The sequence below is a fragment of the Salvia splendens genome, chromosome 21 (assembly GCF_004379255.2).
Source record: "Salvia splendens isolate huo1 chromosome 21, SspV2, whole genome shotgun sequence".
In the NCBI taxonomy this organism is placed as follows: domain Eukaryota; kingdom Viridiplantae; phylum Streptophyta; class Magnoliopsida; order Lamiales; family Lamiaceae; genus Salvia; species Salvia splendens.
Genome location: NC_056052.1, coordinates 19724163 through 19741283, shown reverse-complemented (window position 1 = coordinate 19741283; position 17121 = coordinate 19724163). Strand labels below are relative to the sequence as shown.

At 36.3% G+C, this 17121-nt stretch overlaps 3 protein-coding genes across 5 annotated transcripts; 2 read left to right on the top strand and 1 right to left on the bottom strand.

Annotated features, from left to right (window-relative positions):
• Positions 1-9358, top strand: LOC121784346 (nudix hydrolase 2-like). Its single transcript, XM_042182500.1, has 8 exons — positions 1-54; positions 576-641; positions 723-830; positions 8384-8461; positions 8563-8615; positions 8711-8743; positions 8843-8951; positions 9112-9358. Exons 1-8 carry the CDS (start codon positions 1-3, stop codon positions 9307-9309), a joined length of 699 nt encoding a protein of 232 aa, XP_042038434.1. The 3' UTR covers positions 9310-9358.
• A 2283-nt stretch (positions 9359-11641) lies between these two features.
• On the top strand, positions 11642-13124 carry LOC121783523. The gene is made up of 2 exons (XM_042181616.1): positions 11642-11920; positions 12734-13124. Exons 1-2 carry the CDS (start codon positions 11683-11685, stop codon positions 13072-13074), a joined length of 579 nt encoding a protein of 192 aa, XP_042037550.1. The 5' UTR covers positions 11642-11682; the 3' UTR covers positions 13075-13124.
• A 141-nt stretch (positions 13125-13265) lies between these two features.
• On the bottom strand, positions 13266-14957 carry LOC121783524 (acyl carrier protein-like). Of its 3 annotated transcripts, none has more exons than XM_042181619.1 (3): positions 14808-14957; positions 13698-13942; positions 13266-13586 (listed from the first exon to the last, which is right to left on the bottom strand). In XM_042181619.1, exons 2-3 carry the CDS (start codon positions 13893-13895, stop codon positions 13407-13409), a joined length of 378 nt encoding a protein of 125 aa, XP_042037553.1. In that variant the 5' UTR covers positions 13896-13942; positions 14808-14957; the 3' UTR covers positions 13266-13406. The 3 variants fall into 3 exon arrangements, with proteins under 3 accessions (XP_042037553.1, XP_042037551.1, XP_042037552.1); XM_042181617.1 differs by having other exon boundaries at positions 13698-13906; positions 14808-14946; XM_042181618.1 differs by having other exon boundaries at positions 13698-13906; positions 14802-14916.
• Positions 14958-17121: the final 2164 nt, after the last annotated feature.

Sequence of the window (17121 nt, the reverse complement as noted above, 5' to 3'; positions counted from 1 at the left end):
ATGGAGCCTGAAAGTACTAAAACACACGGTTTGGCCCTTTTTGGGGAGCAGAGAGTGTTTTGGTCAGTTTGGGCAAATTCCTAATTAGAGTAGGATTAGGGTTGAATTTCTGTTATATATAGCCACTTGATCTCCTGTAAGTATATCTGAATAAATTCTAGTGAAAAATCCCTGGCCAGGTATACAATTTCATATGTTTTCCTTGCTTTCGTGATTTATTTTGTGCTTAAAGTCACAACATTCATAACTCGAGAAGAAAGCAAGGGCCATAAGACTTCTTAGCCCTACTTTTATGGGATTGATTGGAGTTTGTGATTGAGTCCGGATCACGTAACATCTACGTGTTAAGACAATCTATACTAACGCATTTATAAGTAACAGTTGTGCGTAGTTCTCTAAAAAAAAGGCGGTGAAGTAGTATGTGGCAAGGGACATGCGTCACAACTAGTATGTGATTCATGTTGTGCTTAAACTCACAACATTCACAACTTCATACTAATAGGGCATACCAATTTCCTTTTTGAGGGTGTAAAAGTTGAAACTGACATGGAGAAATATGTCATGATTTTGTGCAGGGAAAGAGGGGTGTGTGGATTAAAATGCCTATCGAGCTTGTGAGTCTTGTTGAACCTGCTGTTAAGGTCAGTCATGTCCCATTGTTTTTTGTCTGAGAAGTTGTCATTTTGTTGCCAACTCTGATGTTGTGCCAACTCATGCTTCAGGAAGGATTCTATTTTCACCACGCAGAACCTAAGTATTTGATGCCTCTACCAGAAAATGCCTCACATCGAGTGGGAATTGGTGCTTTCGTCTTGAATGAGAAGAATGAAGTATGGTCCTTTTCTCTGAGTTGGTTCTTTAGTTGAACTCTATATATGGTTGGTAACTTGGTAGAATTTCTGCCTCTGCATAGTCGTTATATGCCGCTGGAGAGATCTCTTTTGCAGAATATTCCTATCACAAATGTGATTGTTTTGATGTATCTTTCTTGATTATGATACAACAGGATTTTTCATTAATACACATAATTGGTTTGATGTATCTTTTGCAGAATAGTCGTTATCTCAGTGCCATTTTCATTTTCTCACATTTTTTAGTTACTTCTGGATATCTAATCTGAAACAACAGGATTTTTCATTAATACATGCTTGCGTTATTGTTTGATGTATCTTTCTTGATTATGATAAGTCACATGTCATACAAGAATCGGTAGTTTCCATCAAGTGTCAGCTATAAAAATTGAATGTTGTGGCGAGCGTGGCTCAGCAGATAACAGCACTCAAAGTCGAGTCTTTCTGAATTGTTGAATATTTGGTGGACTCTCATTTGGGTTGGTTTTAGTCTCTGGCCCATGCATTGCTGATTTGGGCCTGGCCCAAGACTCATGACTTCCACTCCAGATACAGCCACGTGTTCTCCCACTCGGATCATGGCTCTCAGCCGTCGGATTGTAGGGTGTGCTTGTTATGTGTGTGAGTCTTCTGATTCTCTATCTCATTCAATACTCTACACTCTCTCTCTTCGGATATCTCTCTCTCTCTCTCTCAGAGTTCTTCGACTCTTCTTCTTCTTCCCTTCTTCTCCGACGATTCTCTGGTGATTCCGTGTGATCTTGCACGGTTGAAAGTGCTTCAGATCTTGCTACAGTAATAAAGGAAGCAACTTTTTCGGTTGCTGGAGTTGGGTGGGAACTAGGGTTTCTGTTTGGAGTGTTTATGTGCGAGGTTGTTCTCGAACGGTGTAGATCTGAGGTGTAGGAGTCTGTTAGGCTTAGAATCTGGAGTGTGAGGTCAATCACCGGCAGATTCAGCTGTGCTCCTTTGGATCTGTGTTCTGGAGAATAGGCTTGTATCATCGGCGGGTGGCTGAGCCGTTGATTGTTGTTTTCTTTGTGATTTCGTTCGGTATTCTGCCTTTATTGTACCAAATCCGTTTGGATCTATTACCTTGTGATACTAACAAGGTTTTGTTGAGTGTGCATGGTTATTGATGCTTGTCTTGAATTGATTAAGCACAAGGACTTAGTCTGTAATAGCTATTGTGTATCTTGACTGTAATAGCTAGATCTTTTGTACATATCAGTCGCTTGGTTGATGGTTTGACTGAGCCATCTTGTAACAAGACCAAAGAGGTCTCGGTAAATAGTGAATTCGGAATTCGTCTGATCCCTACAGTGGTATCAGAGCCACAGGGGGACGATTCCGGCACGCCGAGTCGCATTAAGGAGGTGGGCAAGTGGAACCCTCCCTCGAGTAGGGGGTTTGCTCTGGTAAATTGGCTGTGACTCTCTCTGTTTTCTTGTTTTTCCTGTTTAAAGCCACCCTAGGTTTGGGCTTTTGCTGCTGGTAGTAAACCTTGGCAAGGTTTTAGGCTTATCTGTGTTGTTTTCTCTGTGTTTACCTGCTTCCGTGTTTGATTGTTGTTTTTTCTGTCTCTCTGACCCCTTATTACCTGGCCACTAAGCACATATACTGCCTAAGTGACCCCCTGCGCCCTCCAAGAGTGAGTGCTTGCGATCTGGGATAGCCTTAGCCAGTGCTGCTCGTGACAGTCAGGGATTTAGGCTTGACCTGTGTGTATGGTGTGTTTCTTTTTGTTCTTGAGAAAATTTTCTGTTCAGATAGCTGTTACTGCCCTCTGGGTACTTGACTTCGTGTTCTTTTGTGCTCCTTCTGTGAAAATCTGTGTTAGGCCCTAGCCTGCATGTCTCTTTTCCCTATTGTGTGCAGAGTTGTGTGTTCTTACCTTGCTCACTGTGTTTTGGCTGAATTGGTGTCCAAAATGTCTCAGCCCATTGGTTTGGTTCCATTTAATGGAAAAAATGACTTTATGATTTGGAAACAAAAATTGAAGTGTATTTTGATTCAGCAAAAGGTTTTCAAGTCTGTTGATGGTACTTTGTCTGATGATGTTTCTCCTGAAAAGCAAGATGAAATGAATGAGTTGGCTAGAGCCACTATTATTCTCAATTTATCTGACTCTGTGATTAGGAAAGTTGATCATGTTGAATCTGCCTCTGAAATGTGGAAACTCCTTGATACTCTGTTTACAAAAACTTCTATGTCCTCAAGAATGTATTTGCTTGAAAAGCTGTTTAAATTCAAACTTGATTTGTCTAAGGATATAGATGATAATGTGGATAGATTTCAGAAACTTGTGCAAGATATTAAGAGATCAGGTGATAAAACAATTTATGAATATACAAGTATTGCCCTAATGAATGCCATACCTGATTCCTATAGTGATGTAAAGGCTGCCATTAAATATGGCAGAGACTCTGCTCCTCTTGATTTAATAATTAGCTCCCTTAAATCTAAGGAACTTGATCTGAGGGAAAGGGGTTCTGACAAATCTACTGCCAATAAAGTGTTTAATGTTAGGGGTAGGTCTAATTCAAGAGGGGGATATGAATCAAATGGTGGTTCTAATAACATATCCAACTCAAGGAAGAAATTTAGGTCCAGATCCAGTAGTAGGGACCCTAAATCCTTCAGAAAATGTTACAATTGTGGAGAAACTGGATATTATAAAAAGGAATATACCAAGCCTAAGAAGAATAAGCCTCCTCACCATAATAATAACAGCTCTCAGATTGAAAACATTGCCAGTATGGTTAAGTATGAAACAACTGACAATGAATCTGTGTTTATGGTGCATGATTTGTTGAATATCAATGCTTCCCCTATGTGTCCTTATACTTCAAATGACTGGTTATGTGATTCTGGTTGTACTTTCCATGTAAGTCCCTTCAAGGAGGTGTTTTCTGACATGAAGCATGTTTCTAGCACTTATGTGTCAATGGCTGATGACAAGAACTGTGAAATTCTTGGTATTGGCACAGTGTGTTTAAAATTTAGTAATGGCTATGTGCTTAATTTGAAGGGTGTTAGATATGTTCCAGATCTGTGTTATAACTTGATGTCATGTAATGCTCTTGAAGGTTCTGGTCTGAGTGGGAAGTGGGGGGATGGCTGTATGAAAATCTGTAAAGGTTCTATGTGCTTATTTAAAGCTCAAAAAAGGTGTGGTTTGTATGTCTGCAATGTTGTGCCTCTTACTTGTGAAAAAGCATCTGCTAATGTTGTAAAGTCTGACAAAATTTTGCTTTGGCATAATAGGCTAGGCCACATGAGTGAGAAGGGTATGAATATTCTGAAAAAACATGACATTCTATCTGATTCTGATGTCTGTGGTGAATTACCTTTCTGTGATACTTGTGTGCTTGGTAAACAACATAAAGTGACCTTTCCTACACCTGTTCCTACTAATGTGAGTAAGAATGTGCTTGAATATCTGCATATGGATGTTTGGGGACCTGCTCCTGTGTCATCTCACTCTGGTTCTGTCTATTTTCTCTCTGTTATTGATGATTTCTCAAGAAAAGTGTGGTGTTTTCTGATGAAACATAAATCTGATGTGTTTGGAAAATTTACTACTTGGAAAACATTGATTGAAAACCAAACTGGAAAGAAAATTAAAGGAATCAGAACTGACAATGGTCTTGAATTTTGTAATCAACAAATGGATGACTTATGTGCTGGGCATGGTATTAAAAGGCATAAAACTGTCCCATATTCTCCTCAACAAAATGGAGTTGCTGAGAGAATGAATAGGACTTTACTTGAAAAAGTTAGATGCATGCTTTCAAAATCTGGTTTATCAAAGAAGTTTTGGGGTGAAGCTTTATTGACTGCTACTTATCTGATAAATAGATCTCCATCTGTTCCTTTATTGGGGCAGTGCCCTGAATGTGTTTTTACTGGAAAATCCTTGAATCTTTCTCACCTAAGGGTGTTTGGCTGCTCTGCTTTTGAACATACTAAAACTGACAAGCTTGAACCTAGGTCTAGGAAGGGTGTTTTCTTGGGTTATCCTGAGGGTGTTAAAGGATATAGGATCTGGCTTAGAGATGAGCCTGGTTTTAAAGTCATAATCAGCAGGGATGTAATCTTTAATGAAAATGAATTCCCATGTCTGAGAATGACTGATAGCTCAGCTCTAGAGAAAGTGGACAGTGACCCTCCTAGTGAGGTGGAGTCCACAGATATACCCACTGTTGTGGAGCATCCAGTGGATGCTTTAAGTGAGGTGGAGCCACCATTTTGGAACTCTATACCAGTTTCTACTCCTAGTGAAACACCCCTTGAGGGAAATTTACCTGATAATGATGTTAATAATGTGGCTTTACCTCATGATGATATGCATGCTAGTCCTAATAGGGGGAATGCTGCTGTGCCTGCTCAGAACTTGTTGAACAGTCCTTCTGGAATCCAAAATGCTATTGATGCCTCTACTTTGAACAATTATGTGCTAGCTAGGGATAGATCCAGAAGGGTGAATGTGAATAAACCTGTTAGGTATGTAGGATTGATTGCTCTAATAAACTTGGCTTTCAATGTACATGAATCTGATGGGGATGAGCCTCAAACCTATAAGCAGGCTACGAAGTCTAAGTTTTGGGATAAGTGGCATCATGCAATGATTGAGGAAATGAATTCTTTGAAAGTAAATCTGACCTGGATCCTTGTACCTCTGCCTCTTGGTGCCTCTGTTGTTGACTGAAGATGGTTGTATAAGCTAAAGAATGAGGTGGAGGGGCTGAGGTATAAGGCCAGATTGGTGGCTAAAGGATTTACTCAACAAGAGGGGGTAGATTATACTGAAATATTTGCTCCTGTTGTTAAGTTTACTACTGTGAGGTTAATGCTTTCATTGTGTGCTCATTTTGATTGTGAATTAAAGCAAATGGATGTTAAAACTGCCTTCTTGCATGGTGATCTTGATAAACCCATATACATGAGACAACCTGAAGGTTTTGTAGATCCAAAGTTTCCTAATCATGTGTGTTTGCTGAAAAAGGCTCTATATGGTCTAAAACAGTCTCCTAGGCAGTGGAACATTAAGTTTAATACTTGTATGCACAATTTGGACTTTGTGAGAAGTACTTTTGATGCTTGCTTGTATGTGAAGAACCTTGGTACTGTTCCTGTGTTTCTATTGTTGTATGTTGATGACATGCTGATCATGGGTCCTTGTTTGAAAACCATAAGTGCTGTGCAAGCTGCTTTGAGCAAGAATTTTGACATGAAAGACTTAGGGGATGCTCAGAAAATTCTGGGAATTAATATTTTCAGGGATAGAAAGAATTATACTCTTGTTTTGCATCAAGAACCCTATGTGTACAAAATTCTGAAAAAATTTAACATGTATGATGCTAAGCCTGCTTCAGTGCCCTTAGCTGCTCATTTTGTGTTGAGTAAAGACCTTTGCCCTCAAACTGATCTTGAAATCAATTCCATGAAGAAAGTTCCCTATGCTAATGCTATTGGATCTGTTATGTACTTAATGGTCAGTACTAGACCTGATATTGCTTATGCTGTTTCATGCTTGAGTAGATATATGTCTAATCCTGGTCCTGTGCATTGGGAAGCTTTGAAATGGTTGTTGAGATACTTGAAGCATACTGCAAAGTATGGTCTGTGCTATTCTAAGTGTGAAGAAGGTGTTAAACTTGCTGGATATGTTGATTCTATTTATGCTAATGACAGGGATAAGAGGAAGTCCACCACTTCCTATGTTTTTACTGTGTGTAGGTCTTGTATTAGCTGGAAATCACAACTGCAGCATATAGTGGCTCTGTCTACTACTGAGTCTGAATACATAGCTATCACTGAAGCCATGAAAGAAGCTGTGTGGCTAAAGGGAGTACTTTCTGAACTGAATTTTGTGAAAACTCCTCCTGTTGTGTTTTCTGATTCTCAATCTGCTATACAACTGTGTAAAAATCCTGTTTTCCATGATAGAACTAAGCACATTGATGTAAGATTTCATTACATTAGGGATATTGTAGAAAAAGGTGAAGTTTTTCTTTCTAAAGTGCACACAGATAAGAACCCAGCTGACATGGGTACTAAAGGCTTACCTCTTGAAAAGTTAATTTTCTGTATTAAGTATTTGCATTTTGATTTTGGTTAAATTGCATGTCCCAGGGGAAAAAAGACCTCAGTTACCTAATCCACTGTGGTAAGGGTGATGGGTGACTTGAGGCAACAAGTCCTCTTAGACTAATGGGTCTTCAACCCTCTGGTGTCTAGAGGCAACTTGGTGGTTCCCAAAAATGCCAGTGAACTTTGTTCTTTGGGGCTGAGGGGGCTACCATGTAGGCTGTGATGAATTTACACCTTAGCCGTGTGGTGCAAGCTGGTTTCCCATAATGAAGTCCAAGGTGGAGCATGTTGAATATTTGGTGGACTCTCATTTGGGCTGGTTTTAGTCTCTGGCCCATGCATTGCTGATTTGGGTCTGGCCCAAGACTCATGACTTCCACTCCAGATACAGCCACGTGTTCTCTCACTCGGATCATGGCTCTCAGCCGTCGGATTGTAGGGTGTGCTTGTTATGTGTGTGAGTCTCCTGATTCTCTATCTCATTCAATACTCTACACTCTCTCTCTTCGGATATCTCTCTCTCTCTCTCTCTCTCTCTCTCAGAGTTCTTCGACTCTTCTTCTTCTTCCCTTCTTCTCCGACGATTCTCTGGTGATTCTGTGTGATCTTGCACGGTTGAAAGTGCTTCAGATCTTGCTACAGTAATAGAGGAAGCAACTTTTTCGGTTGTTGGAGTTGGGTGGGAACTAGGGTTTCTGTTTGGAGTGTTTCTGTGCGAGGTTGTTCTCGAACGGTGTAGATCTGAGGTGTAGGAGTCTGTTAGGCTTAGAATCTGGAGTGTGAGGTCAATCACCGGCAGATTCAGCTGTGCTCCTTTGGATCTGTGTTCTGGAGAATAGGCTTGTATCATCGGCGGGTGGCTGAGCCGTTGATTGTTGTTTTCTTTGTGATTTCGTTCGGTATTCTGCCTTTATTGTACCAGATCCGTTTGGATCTATTACCTTGTGATACTAACAAGGTTTTGTTGAGTGTGCAGGGTTATTGATGCTTGTCTTGAATTGATTAAGCACAAGGACTTAGTCTGTAATAGCTATTGTGTATCTTGACTGTAATAGCTAGATCTTTTGTACATATCAGTCGCTTGGTTGATGGTTTGACTGAGCCATCTTGTAACAAGACCAAAGAGGTCTCGGTAAATAGTGAATCCGGAATTCGTCTGATCCCTACATGAATGATGCAGGACAGCAGGAGTAGAGTGTAGCTGATTTATTATGCATCGTCTTGTCCCCAAATAGCCTCATTTTCTATGATCGAGCCAAAACAGACTGTTCCTCTTGAAAGTCGGTTTGGGCTTCAATATTTGCTTAGACATAAACTTCACAGTTTCAACTTGAACTGAAAACTAACACATCTTTGTCAAATAAAGATCTCTTGTTTTTGCACCTATTCATGTTTCTTCATGCAAAAAAAACTTTTTAGGACTTATTTCATTACAGGTGTTAGTAGTTCAGGAGAAGAGTGGGGGGTTCCGCGGAACAGGTGTGTGGAAGTTCCCGACAGGAGTTGTTGATGAGGTAGGTCGAGCTTGTAGTCGGAAATCCATTTCGATTACCTCACACAAATCATTAAATAGGAACAGCGGTTTGGCCTATGCAGTAACTCCATGTGATTGCAGGGTGAAGATATATGCGATGCTGCAGTTCGAGAAGTGAAAGAAGAAACTGGAGTAAGACATTTTTCCTCATATTTTCTTCAAATTAGATAAAAGTGAATCTTTTTGATGATGAATTCTGATTAGTTATGCTGTTTTACGTTGGTGGATGTTCAGATCGAGTAATGGAAATTCTAGCCTTCAGGTATTTCCCTCAATTTCCGTTCACTTTCTGATGTCGCTTCAATTTCAGTTTTCATGTTTTTGTTTCTAAAATTGAAGCAATATTCTGTGTGAGTTGCAGACAAAGTCACAAATCTTATTTCGATAAATCGGACTTGTTCTTCGTATGCATGCTTCAACCGCTCTCTAAAGAGATCCAGCCACAAGAAGTAGAAATTGAGGCAGCCCAGGTTTGCTTTCACTCTCGTATTATTCCATATATACTTGAAAGATCACATGAATCAACATCATTCAGTTCATCCGAGTATGTGGCGGAATTAACCTTTATCGTCTTCCATGCCAACACAACACCGTATTATTCATTTTTTAACCTGAAGTTTGCTGCTGCAGTGGATGCCATTTGAAGAATATGCGGCCCAACCGTTCATCCAGAAGCACGATCTTCTTAAGAAAATATCTGAGATATGCGCGGCAAAGAAGGAGAAGAGAGAGTATGCTGGATTTTCACCGGTGGCGACAACGACAGGATTCTCTCAGAAGAAGAGCTATTTGTACATCAACAGCCAATGCCTCAACTTAGAGGACTAATTAAGAGGTTTTTAGCTCTGTAACAACATTCAAGTTTTCTTCATATTGATACTTTATTCAATTGCTTTATTTTGAAAATAAGTTTGTATTCTTATTCAATGTAACATCGTATACATCTTATTCAAATTTGAAACTGTAATATTACTAATCCACGAAACCTTGATGATGTTGTTTCAAAATAAAATGAGATTACGCAAACAAACAAACCATAGCCATCTAAGTATATCTTTATTTTCAATATTTAAACTTTTATTATTCTAAGTAATATTGTGTCATTTTCTAATGTCTTTGTTTAAAGATATGTTTGAACTTGCATATAATTATTCGATTACACTTTAATAATTGTGTCCATTTTCTTTATCAATATTCGTTACTTTTCATAAAAAAATGGCATTATGTATGTCTAGAAAGTAATGTAATTAAATACAAACTCTATATATTGTCTAAATTTCAAACTATGAACTGGGCTGTTAGATTTCAAAATTTGTTTTCAACATATGGCAAATAACGTCAACCTAATGTCAACGTTGTCAGTGGCGAAGCCACGTTGGGGCCAGGGGAGCCCTGGTCCCCCATCAATTTTTGTTTAACCAATATATTGTATATGTTGATAAATTGTTATATGTGAACTTGTTAACCTAGTTGGTCAGGAATTGCGTCTTACGTCTAAGTGGCCCGAGTTCGTTTCCCTTTGGTGACGATTTTCCTCTTTTATTTTCTCTACTTTGTATTTATACAATTTTCCCCCTCTTCTTTCTATTTATGCAACTTTTTTTTTCTAATTTTGTTTATGCAGTATAATGTAGGGGTGGGTCGATACGATATATCGTATCGAAAACGTTGTATCTTGTATCGTATCGAAAATATCAGTATGAAAGAATTGCATACCGTTATCGTATCGAAAGTTTCGATATATTAAAACTTTCGATATGGATAATATCAATATCATTACCGTATCGATATTTCGATATGTCGTACCGAAATTCGATATATCGTTCAGAACGATATATCAAATATCAATACTGCAATATCGTATCGAAATTTCAATATATTTCAATATATACGGTATATATCAATAATTCAATATGTATTGATTTTCAATATAATTCGGTATACCGAAAATATCGATATATATCGTATATTCGATATAAAATGATATATCGCGGTATAAGGAAATTCATATCGTTATCATATCGAAAACTTACAATACGGTATTGTATCGTATCGAAAATTACGATATACCAAAAATTTGATAATTTTGTTGATATTTTTCAATACGACGAGCTATATATCATTTTTTCGATATTTTTCCCCAGCCCTAGTATAATGTGTATATTTTATTTTTTTCGCTTTCAATTTTTTGGAACATAATTTATACTTGTTCTCCTTTGTACCACTAATTATGCTAATTTTAATTCTTTGTCATTTTGTAATTATTTTCTTACATTATTATAATCATAATAAAAAAGATTAAAAAATAATTATTGTATTCTATTTGTTATAAATTATATTTTCATTGATATTTTCTATGGTGGCATTTAAACATCATAAAAAATTTATTTCCATCCATTATATTTACGTAAAAACTAAAAATATCAAATAATCGAGCTTCCGGTGTCATGAACATCGAAAAAAATTCTATAACTATTAATAGTAATTTGGGCTCCCCATCGTAAAACTTCTGGCTTCGCCACTGAACATTGTCAACCGATTGACGTTGTGTTGACAATTTCTGTTAATATTATTTGGCATTTGTTGATATTAAATCTTGAAATCTAATAGTACATATCATAGTTTGAAGTTTGTAAGAAAGATACAGTTCGCAGATTATTACCCTGTCTACAAAAATCATAAAAAAATATGGAAGCGATGAAATGGTTAAGACTTGTGACGTCTACTAATTTAATAGGTGTAGTCTAAAAATGACTTTATATACAATTAAACTAAAATTTTGGGGACGTAGAAATAGTTGAGGCAGGCTTGACTAATATTAAACTCAACTTGTTGGATACCAAAAAAGGAGTATATCCTTGCCACAAGTATGGATTTTACGATTTAGGTTTCTTAAACTTCAACTTAAAATATATATTTATTACGTAAGGGATAAGATTAGGCAACCAACTCAAATGCAATTCGCCCCTTCAATCGTCTCCCACGAAACTGGAATTAATAAGAGGAAAAACAATTCAAAATACAAAATAATATTCAAAATCAAGTGGCATCTTCGTGTTGGTGAAGGGCATGATCGTAATTTCAGGCCCCATGCAAAAGCAAAACCTTGTATAAAAGGTGTTGGGGTGGTAGCCTAAACCTCATCGCTCCTTCATTCTCATCTTACGTTTCTACAAATTTTGAAGATTTAATTATACTACTATGATTAGCCCTTTTGTTGGACGCATGGATTTAGTGAAGATTATTTTCTTGGTGTTTTCGGTTGTCGTTTTTGTGAGGGGGGAGGACGAGTTGATAGAGGAAATATCGAGCACGGATGAGGTGGTGCAATGGGCTGGTTACGGTGAAGATAAGCTATCGACGGTTGTGATTGATGGCAAGCTTCTTTGCCATGCTTCCTTCGATCATCGAACTCCGCCACGACCATTTCCAGTTTCAGGTTCTCTCTCTTCAAATATAAACTTCTTGTTTTGAGAGTTGCGAGAACTCTTGCACTGGACTATAAACTTATCGCATTGAGCTCCACACTTTGCAATGATTGCGAAATAATGGTTCAGTGCAAGAGTTCATACAATTCTCTTAATAAAGAATTTTTACTAGAATAACATCTTCTATATACACATAGTTTTGAGGGTTTTTTTACTAAGTGTATTTGGATGCTAATAAATCGATGCCTAGGGAATTTGATGTCATGTGATATTTGAACTCGTTAGCTTTCAATGTAATTAATCAACCTTTCACACAATTAGATTAAAGAATCAATAATTTGATAAATTTTAATCCATGTCAGTTATTTTATGATTTGATGCAAAAGGTTAAGATTTAGAGTTTTAATAAATGTTTTCTTTTGTAATATAAAGTCTATAAATTGTGATCAAAACCAGTATTTATTGGAGTAGAAGGCAAGGTGTGATTAAATTGAAATTGATCTATAATCCAAAGTGTGCAAGCAATCACGAAGCGATAACATTTCCTTAATTTGTATGGATTTAATATGGCTTGGTTGAAGATTGTTTTAAAAGATTCAATTCATTTCTGGCCATTATATCACCACGATGGGTTTGATCCCAAATGTCGAACTTTCAAATTTTCGAGTGGAAATTAAAAGACAAAAAAAAATCCAAAAAATGGAATTGATTAAACTTGTGATTTCAATTAATTGGAAGACAATATTGTGTTAACATCAACAAGTCCAAGGGGTCAAGTTATCAGTTGGTCTGTTAATTGATAGATGCCTATCTACCAACCTCAGGTGCAACGGTGGCTGTTTTCTGCGGAAGAAGTGGGAAGACGAAGAGATCGTGGGTGAGAGGTAGCAGCAATGGCCATGGCCAGTTCATAATCGACCTCCCCTCTCATCTCCACGCAATCCCCAATCTGGAGAAGACATGCCAGGTTAAAGTTCTTCACCTCCCGAAGAGCTCTCCCTGCAGACATGCTTTCACCGGGAAACACAAAGCAATAGAGCTGACATCAATAGGCGAAGGCATCCGTACCTACACCACTCATAACGTACACCTGATGCCAAAACCATCACCAAAGCAACACACACGACACGGACCTAAGAGAGCACACAAAGCATCCGCCCTGTGATAATATAGTGTGTTTGAGTGCATGAGTTGCAGCTTGAGGTGGATGGCGCTTTTAGTCACGCACTGTTGCAGACTTCGTCAAGCTGCTTTTGTTTTCGTAAAAATCTGTCTGGAATTTCTCGTAGAGAGGAAAAGCTGAACTTGACCATGCTATATATTGTAACATGAATAAATTTATGGAAATTCTTGCTCTGACATAAATCCAAATACATAATCTATGAAATTCAGTTCAAGTCATCATTCCAAAGGTGCAAAGGAATAAAAAAAACACCATGTATCAATCAGGAAAGACATGAGTAAGAAAATGATTGTTCCAGTAACTGTGTCAAATAGTTAAGAAGTTTCAGAGACTTTCGATTTAACATACTTAGCAACATCCGTGCAAGATTTGAGCTTATCCGCCTCCACATCAGGTATCTCGATAGAGAACTCTTCCTCAAAAGCCATGACGAGTTCCACTCTGTCCAGGCTATCGAGGCTCAAGTCCTTTTGGAAATCAGCATCTTCTGTAACCTACGACGTCACAAGAAACCAAGAGCTGAAGTTGGTGGTTCAAGGGCTTATAAACTAGTAAAAGAATCATTCAAGAACAAGACGTATCATCAGACTAGTACATGTATTTACCTTAGCAGAATCAATTTTGTCAAATTTCTTCACCAGCCCAATAACTCGATCCATTATCTGATCCTGGTTTATATTTGCAGCCGTGCTGCATGCTCGCAGCAACTCACAACGTCCATTCAGCCCTTTTTGAACATAGCGCCCTTTCACAGGGATCCCGACTCTCATGTAGCTCAAAATAGCATTCCTCAATTTTTGCATTTTCTCACTTCCTAAGAAAATTGAGACTTGTCTTAAAAAGTCCGGCCCTAAGCAGCAGCGTATCATAGTTTAACATGCACATGTACACACACATGAAACAGAATGAAATCAAAAGCAAAGAGAAGCTTAACTGCCAAAAACAGGACTAGAAACATATATGCATTTCTTTTGCAAAAAACATTGAAGTTCAAAACATAAGAAACCTTAATTCATATACATTTTTCAACAAGAAAGATCAACATGGACACAAGAAAGCACTTGTTTCAGTTTCGATTGGACTATATACCTATGGTACATTTGAGTAGTCTCCTTTTGCTTAATGTTCTCATGTTTGCAGTTTGTTCAAATATGCATTCCCGACTCCCGACTCTTGCTGCCGGTAAATAACAGATTACTCTATACTACTTTTATCTATCTACACTAATTATCGATAAAACGCCCCCCAAATGTTGTAAAACGTTAAGCAAAAGATGGGAAAATATAATGCACCAAGGTTTCATTCCAATTCATTAAGTTATTTAAGTAAACATCCAACCATTATCTACACAAGCAAAAACTCAAACATGTCTTAATCACACTAAATATCGATAGCAAACGTTGAGCAAAAGATGGCAAATTTAATGCACCAAGGTATGATTTCAATTCATTCAGTAAACATCCCACCATTATCTACACAAGCAAAAACTCAAACATGTGGTCATCACACTTCCAAATATAGACTCCACTTATTCATTGAACACAAGGATTAAAGCGGGATTTTCGATTAAGAATTTAACAAACTGAATTAAAGCTTTCTAAGCCATAGATTATTCATGTACAAAGATTACCACATAGAATTTCTCTGATAATTAAATCTATGCACACGAATTGATTAAAATTAAAAAGAGCTAGCGATGAAGAGCTCACATTTACCTGCTATCTGTTCGCTAAAATGACACTGCGTCGGCGATGAACTCTCCCCAGACCCCAAACACAAAAATAAAAAATGAATTCAAATTTAAATCAATCTTACTTGCAGATCCAAAGGAAAAGATAAACGGATATATAAAAAGAAATAACTACCATATTTACCTATTCTTCATAAATTTTCATATTCCATTGAAAAGGGTATTTGATGAGATATTATACCTTCTTTCATTTTGAAAATGTTAGTTATTTTTGTTTATTTTTTTAATTTACCTCTTTCCTTGAAGTTCTTCACTTTTTAAGAAGGTATAATAACCTTTTTAAAAAGGTAAATGAGAAATATAACTTCTCAGTATACATTTTCCCTAGATGCTCTTAGTTGACTTTATCTCTTGTAGCACAAATGGAGAGAGATAATTATAAATACAGTAAATATATTCTCTTTTATTTCATGGGAAAACTTTATCCTCTGATCATTACTTTCCAATTTACGAAAAATAGTTTTCACTAAAAATATTTCGATGACTCTTTTGCTTTGTGACTCTCTTTCACTTCTAATTTTATATTAAAACTCATAACAATCTATTTTCCAATGATTATTTATGTTAAGGAAAATATATGTAATCACATTGGAGATTATTTTGCATATGTTTTCATTTTCACCGTTTTCAAATATTTGCTTTTAGAGCATTTTTGTCAATTGAACTTATCTACTAATATGTAGTACTATTTATAAATATATTTAATAATAGTAGCAGTAATAAATTATTCATTGAAGATTTTTTTGTGATTTTATTTTCCATCAATTTTCTACCCTTTTTTCTTTAAGTTTTCTTCTTTAATTTTTCTTATTTTTATTTACAATTAAATAAGAAAGAGAAAGAAAATAGGAAATAATTAAAACTAAAATCACAAAAAGATACCAATAAAAGATTATCATATTAGTTATCCTCTAAAAGTTCATGTTAGTTGATTACATTCAATGGACAAAAATGCTCTTAAACAAATATTTGAAAATGGTAAAAATGTCATAAAAATATGCAAAAGGACTTCAAATGAGATTACCCATATGTTCATATTTATGCATATAAAATTTCACTAAAGTCTGAGAATGTGCAAATCTAATTGTCCTATAATAATTTTTTGGCTATAAGATAAGTCAAGTTAAACTATGACCAAGATAATTTAAATAAAATGTTTGGTGGATGATAATAAAATAATATTAATATTAATATTAATTTAATCTTAGTCTCACCATTTAATTTTTAAATTAATTATTGATCATATCATCCATATTTTTATCTTGTTTTTCATATTTTTTTAGACTATAAATATGGAGTATGACATTTGGTAGCTTATGATCACACATTCGTACATTTTTTTCACTACATTCTTTATTGAGCTTTATGACGGGGTTAGCAGCGGGAGCACAAATAAATAATCGAATTAGATCTATTTAGCAGATTATTTAGATAAAATCTATTCGCGTAATTATCAAGCAGGGGGAGCACAAATAAATAAGCGAATTAGATCTATTTAGCAGATTATTTAGACAAAATCTATTCGCGTAATTATCACATGTATCATGCTCAAAACTTGAATTAAAACATGTTTTTGATTAATTGAAACCTAAAACATACTTTTCTATGGAAAGGATATAATACCTTATTAATTCTCCAAAGAATCGACGATAGCTCACTACTTCTCCATGTGATGATCTTTAATACTAGACCACGAATCTTCTAACTTGTTCCCGAACCATATTTCAATATAATGGTGGGCTGATCTTATCAAAATATATAGGTTTGAATAAAGAAGACAGAACTTCCATACAAAGTAGGAGAAGAAATCGCGCCTCACTAAGAGAGAGAGGAGGACGAATTTTTTGATGAAAATTAAAGTGTCGACGTCTCTCTTTTATTCTCCTATTTATATTAAGTTACATATTGAGCCCAGTCATGGAACTATGGAGGTTTGGATAAGGCCACACCCAATTGCCTCTCTTCTAAATAAATTTAACCCCCAATTTGATTCAAGCTCAAATTGGAATATTATTATCAGCAACTACAGTAATAATATTGAATTACCCATCCAAATATGAAATTACAAGTAATCCGGATTTCCACTTTTAGAAGGTTGTTTCCCGCTATAAAAGATACAAATGTTTATTAATTAATTAATGTCTGCTATAGACTTAATTAATTAATATCTTTTAATTCAAAGAATGGACTCAACAAGAAAAACTTATTTATTATTCATGGAATAATTAAATTCCAACTAGATTAGTTTCGAATAATAAAACTTTGTTTCGAGCTCTTCT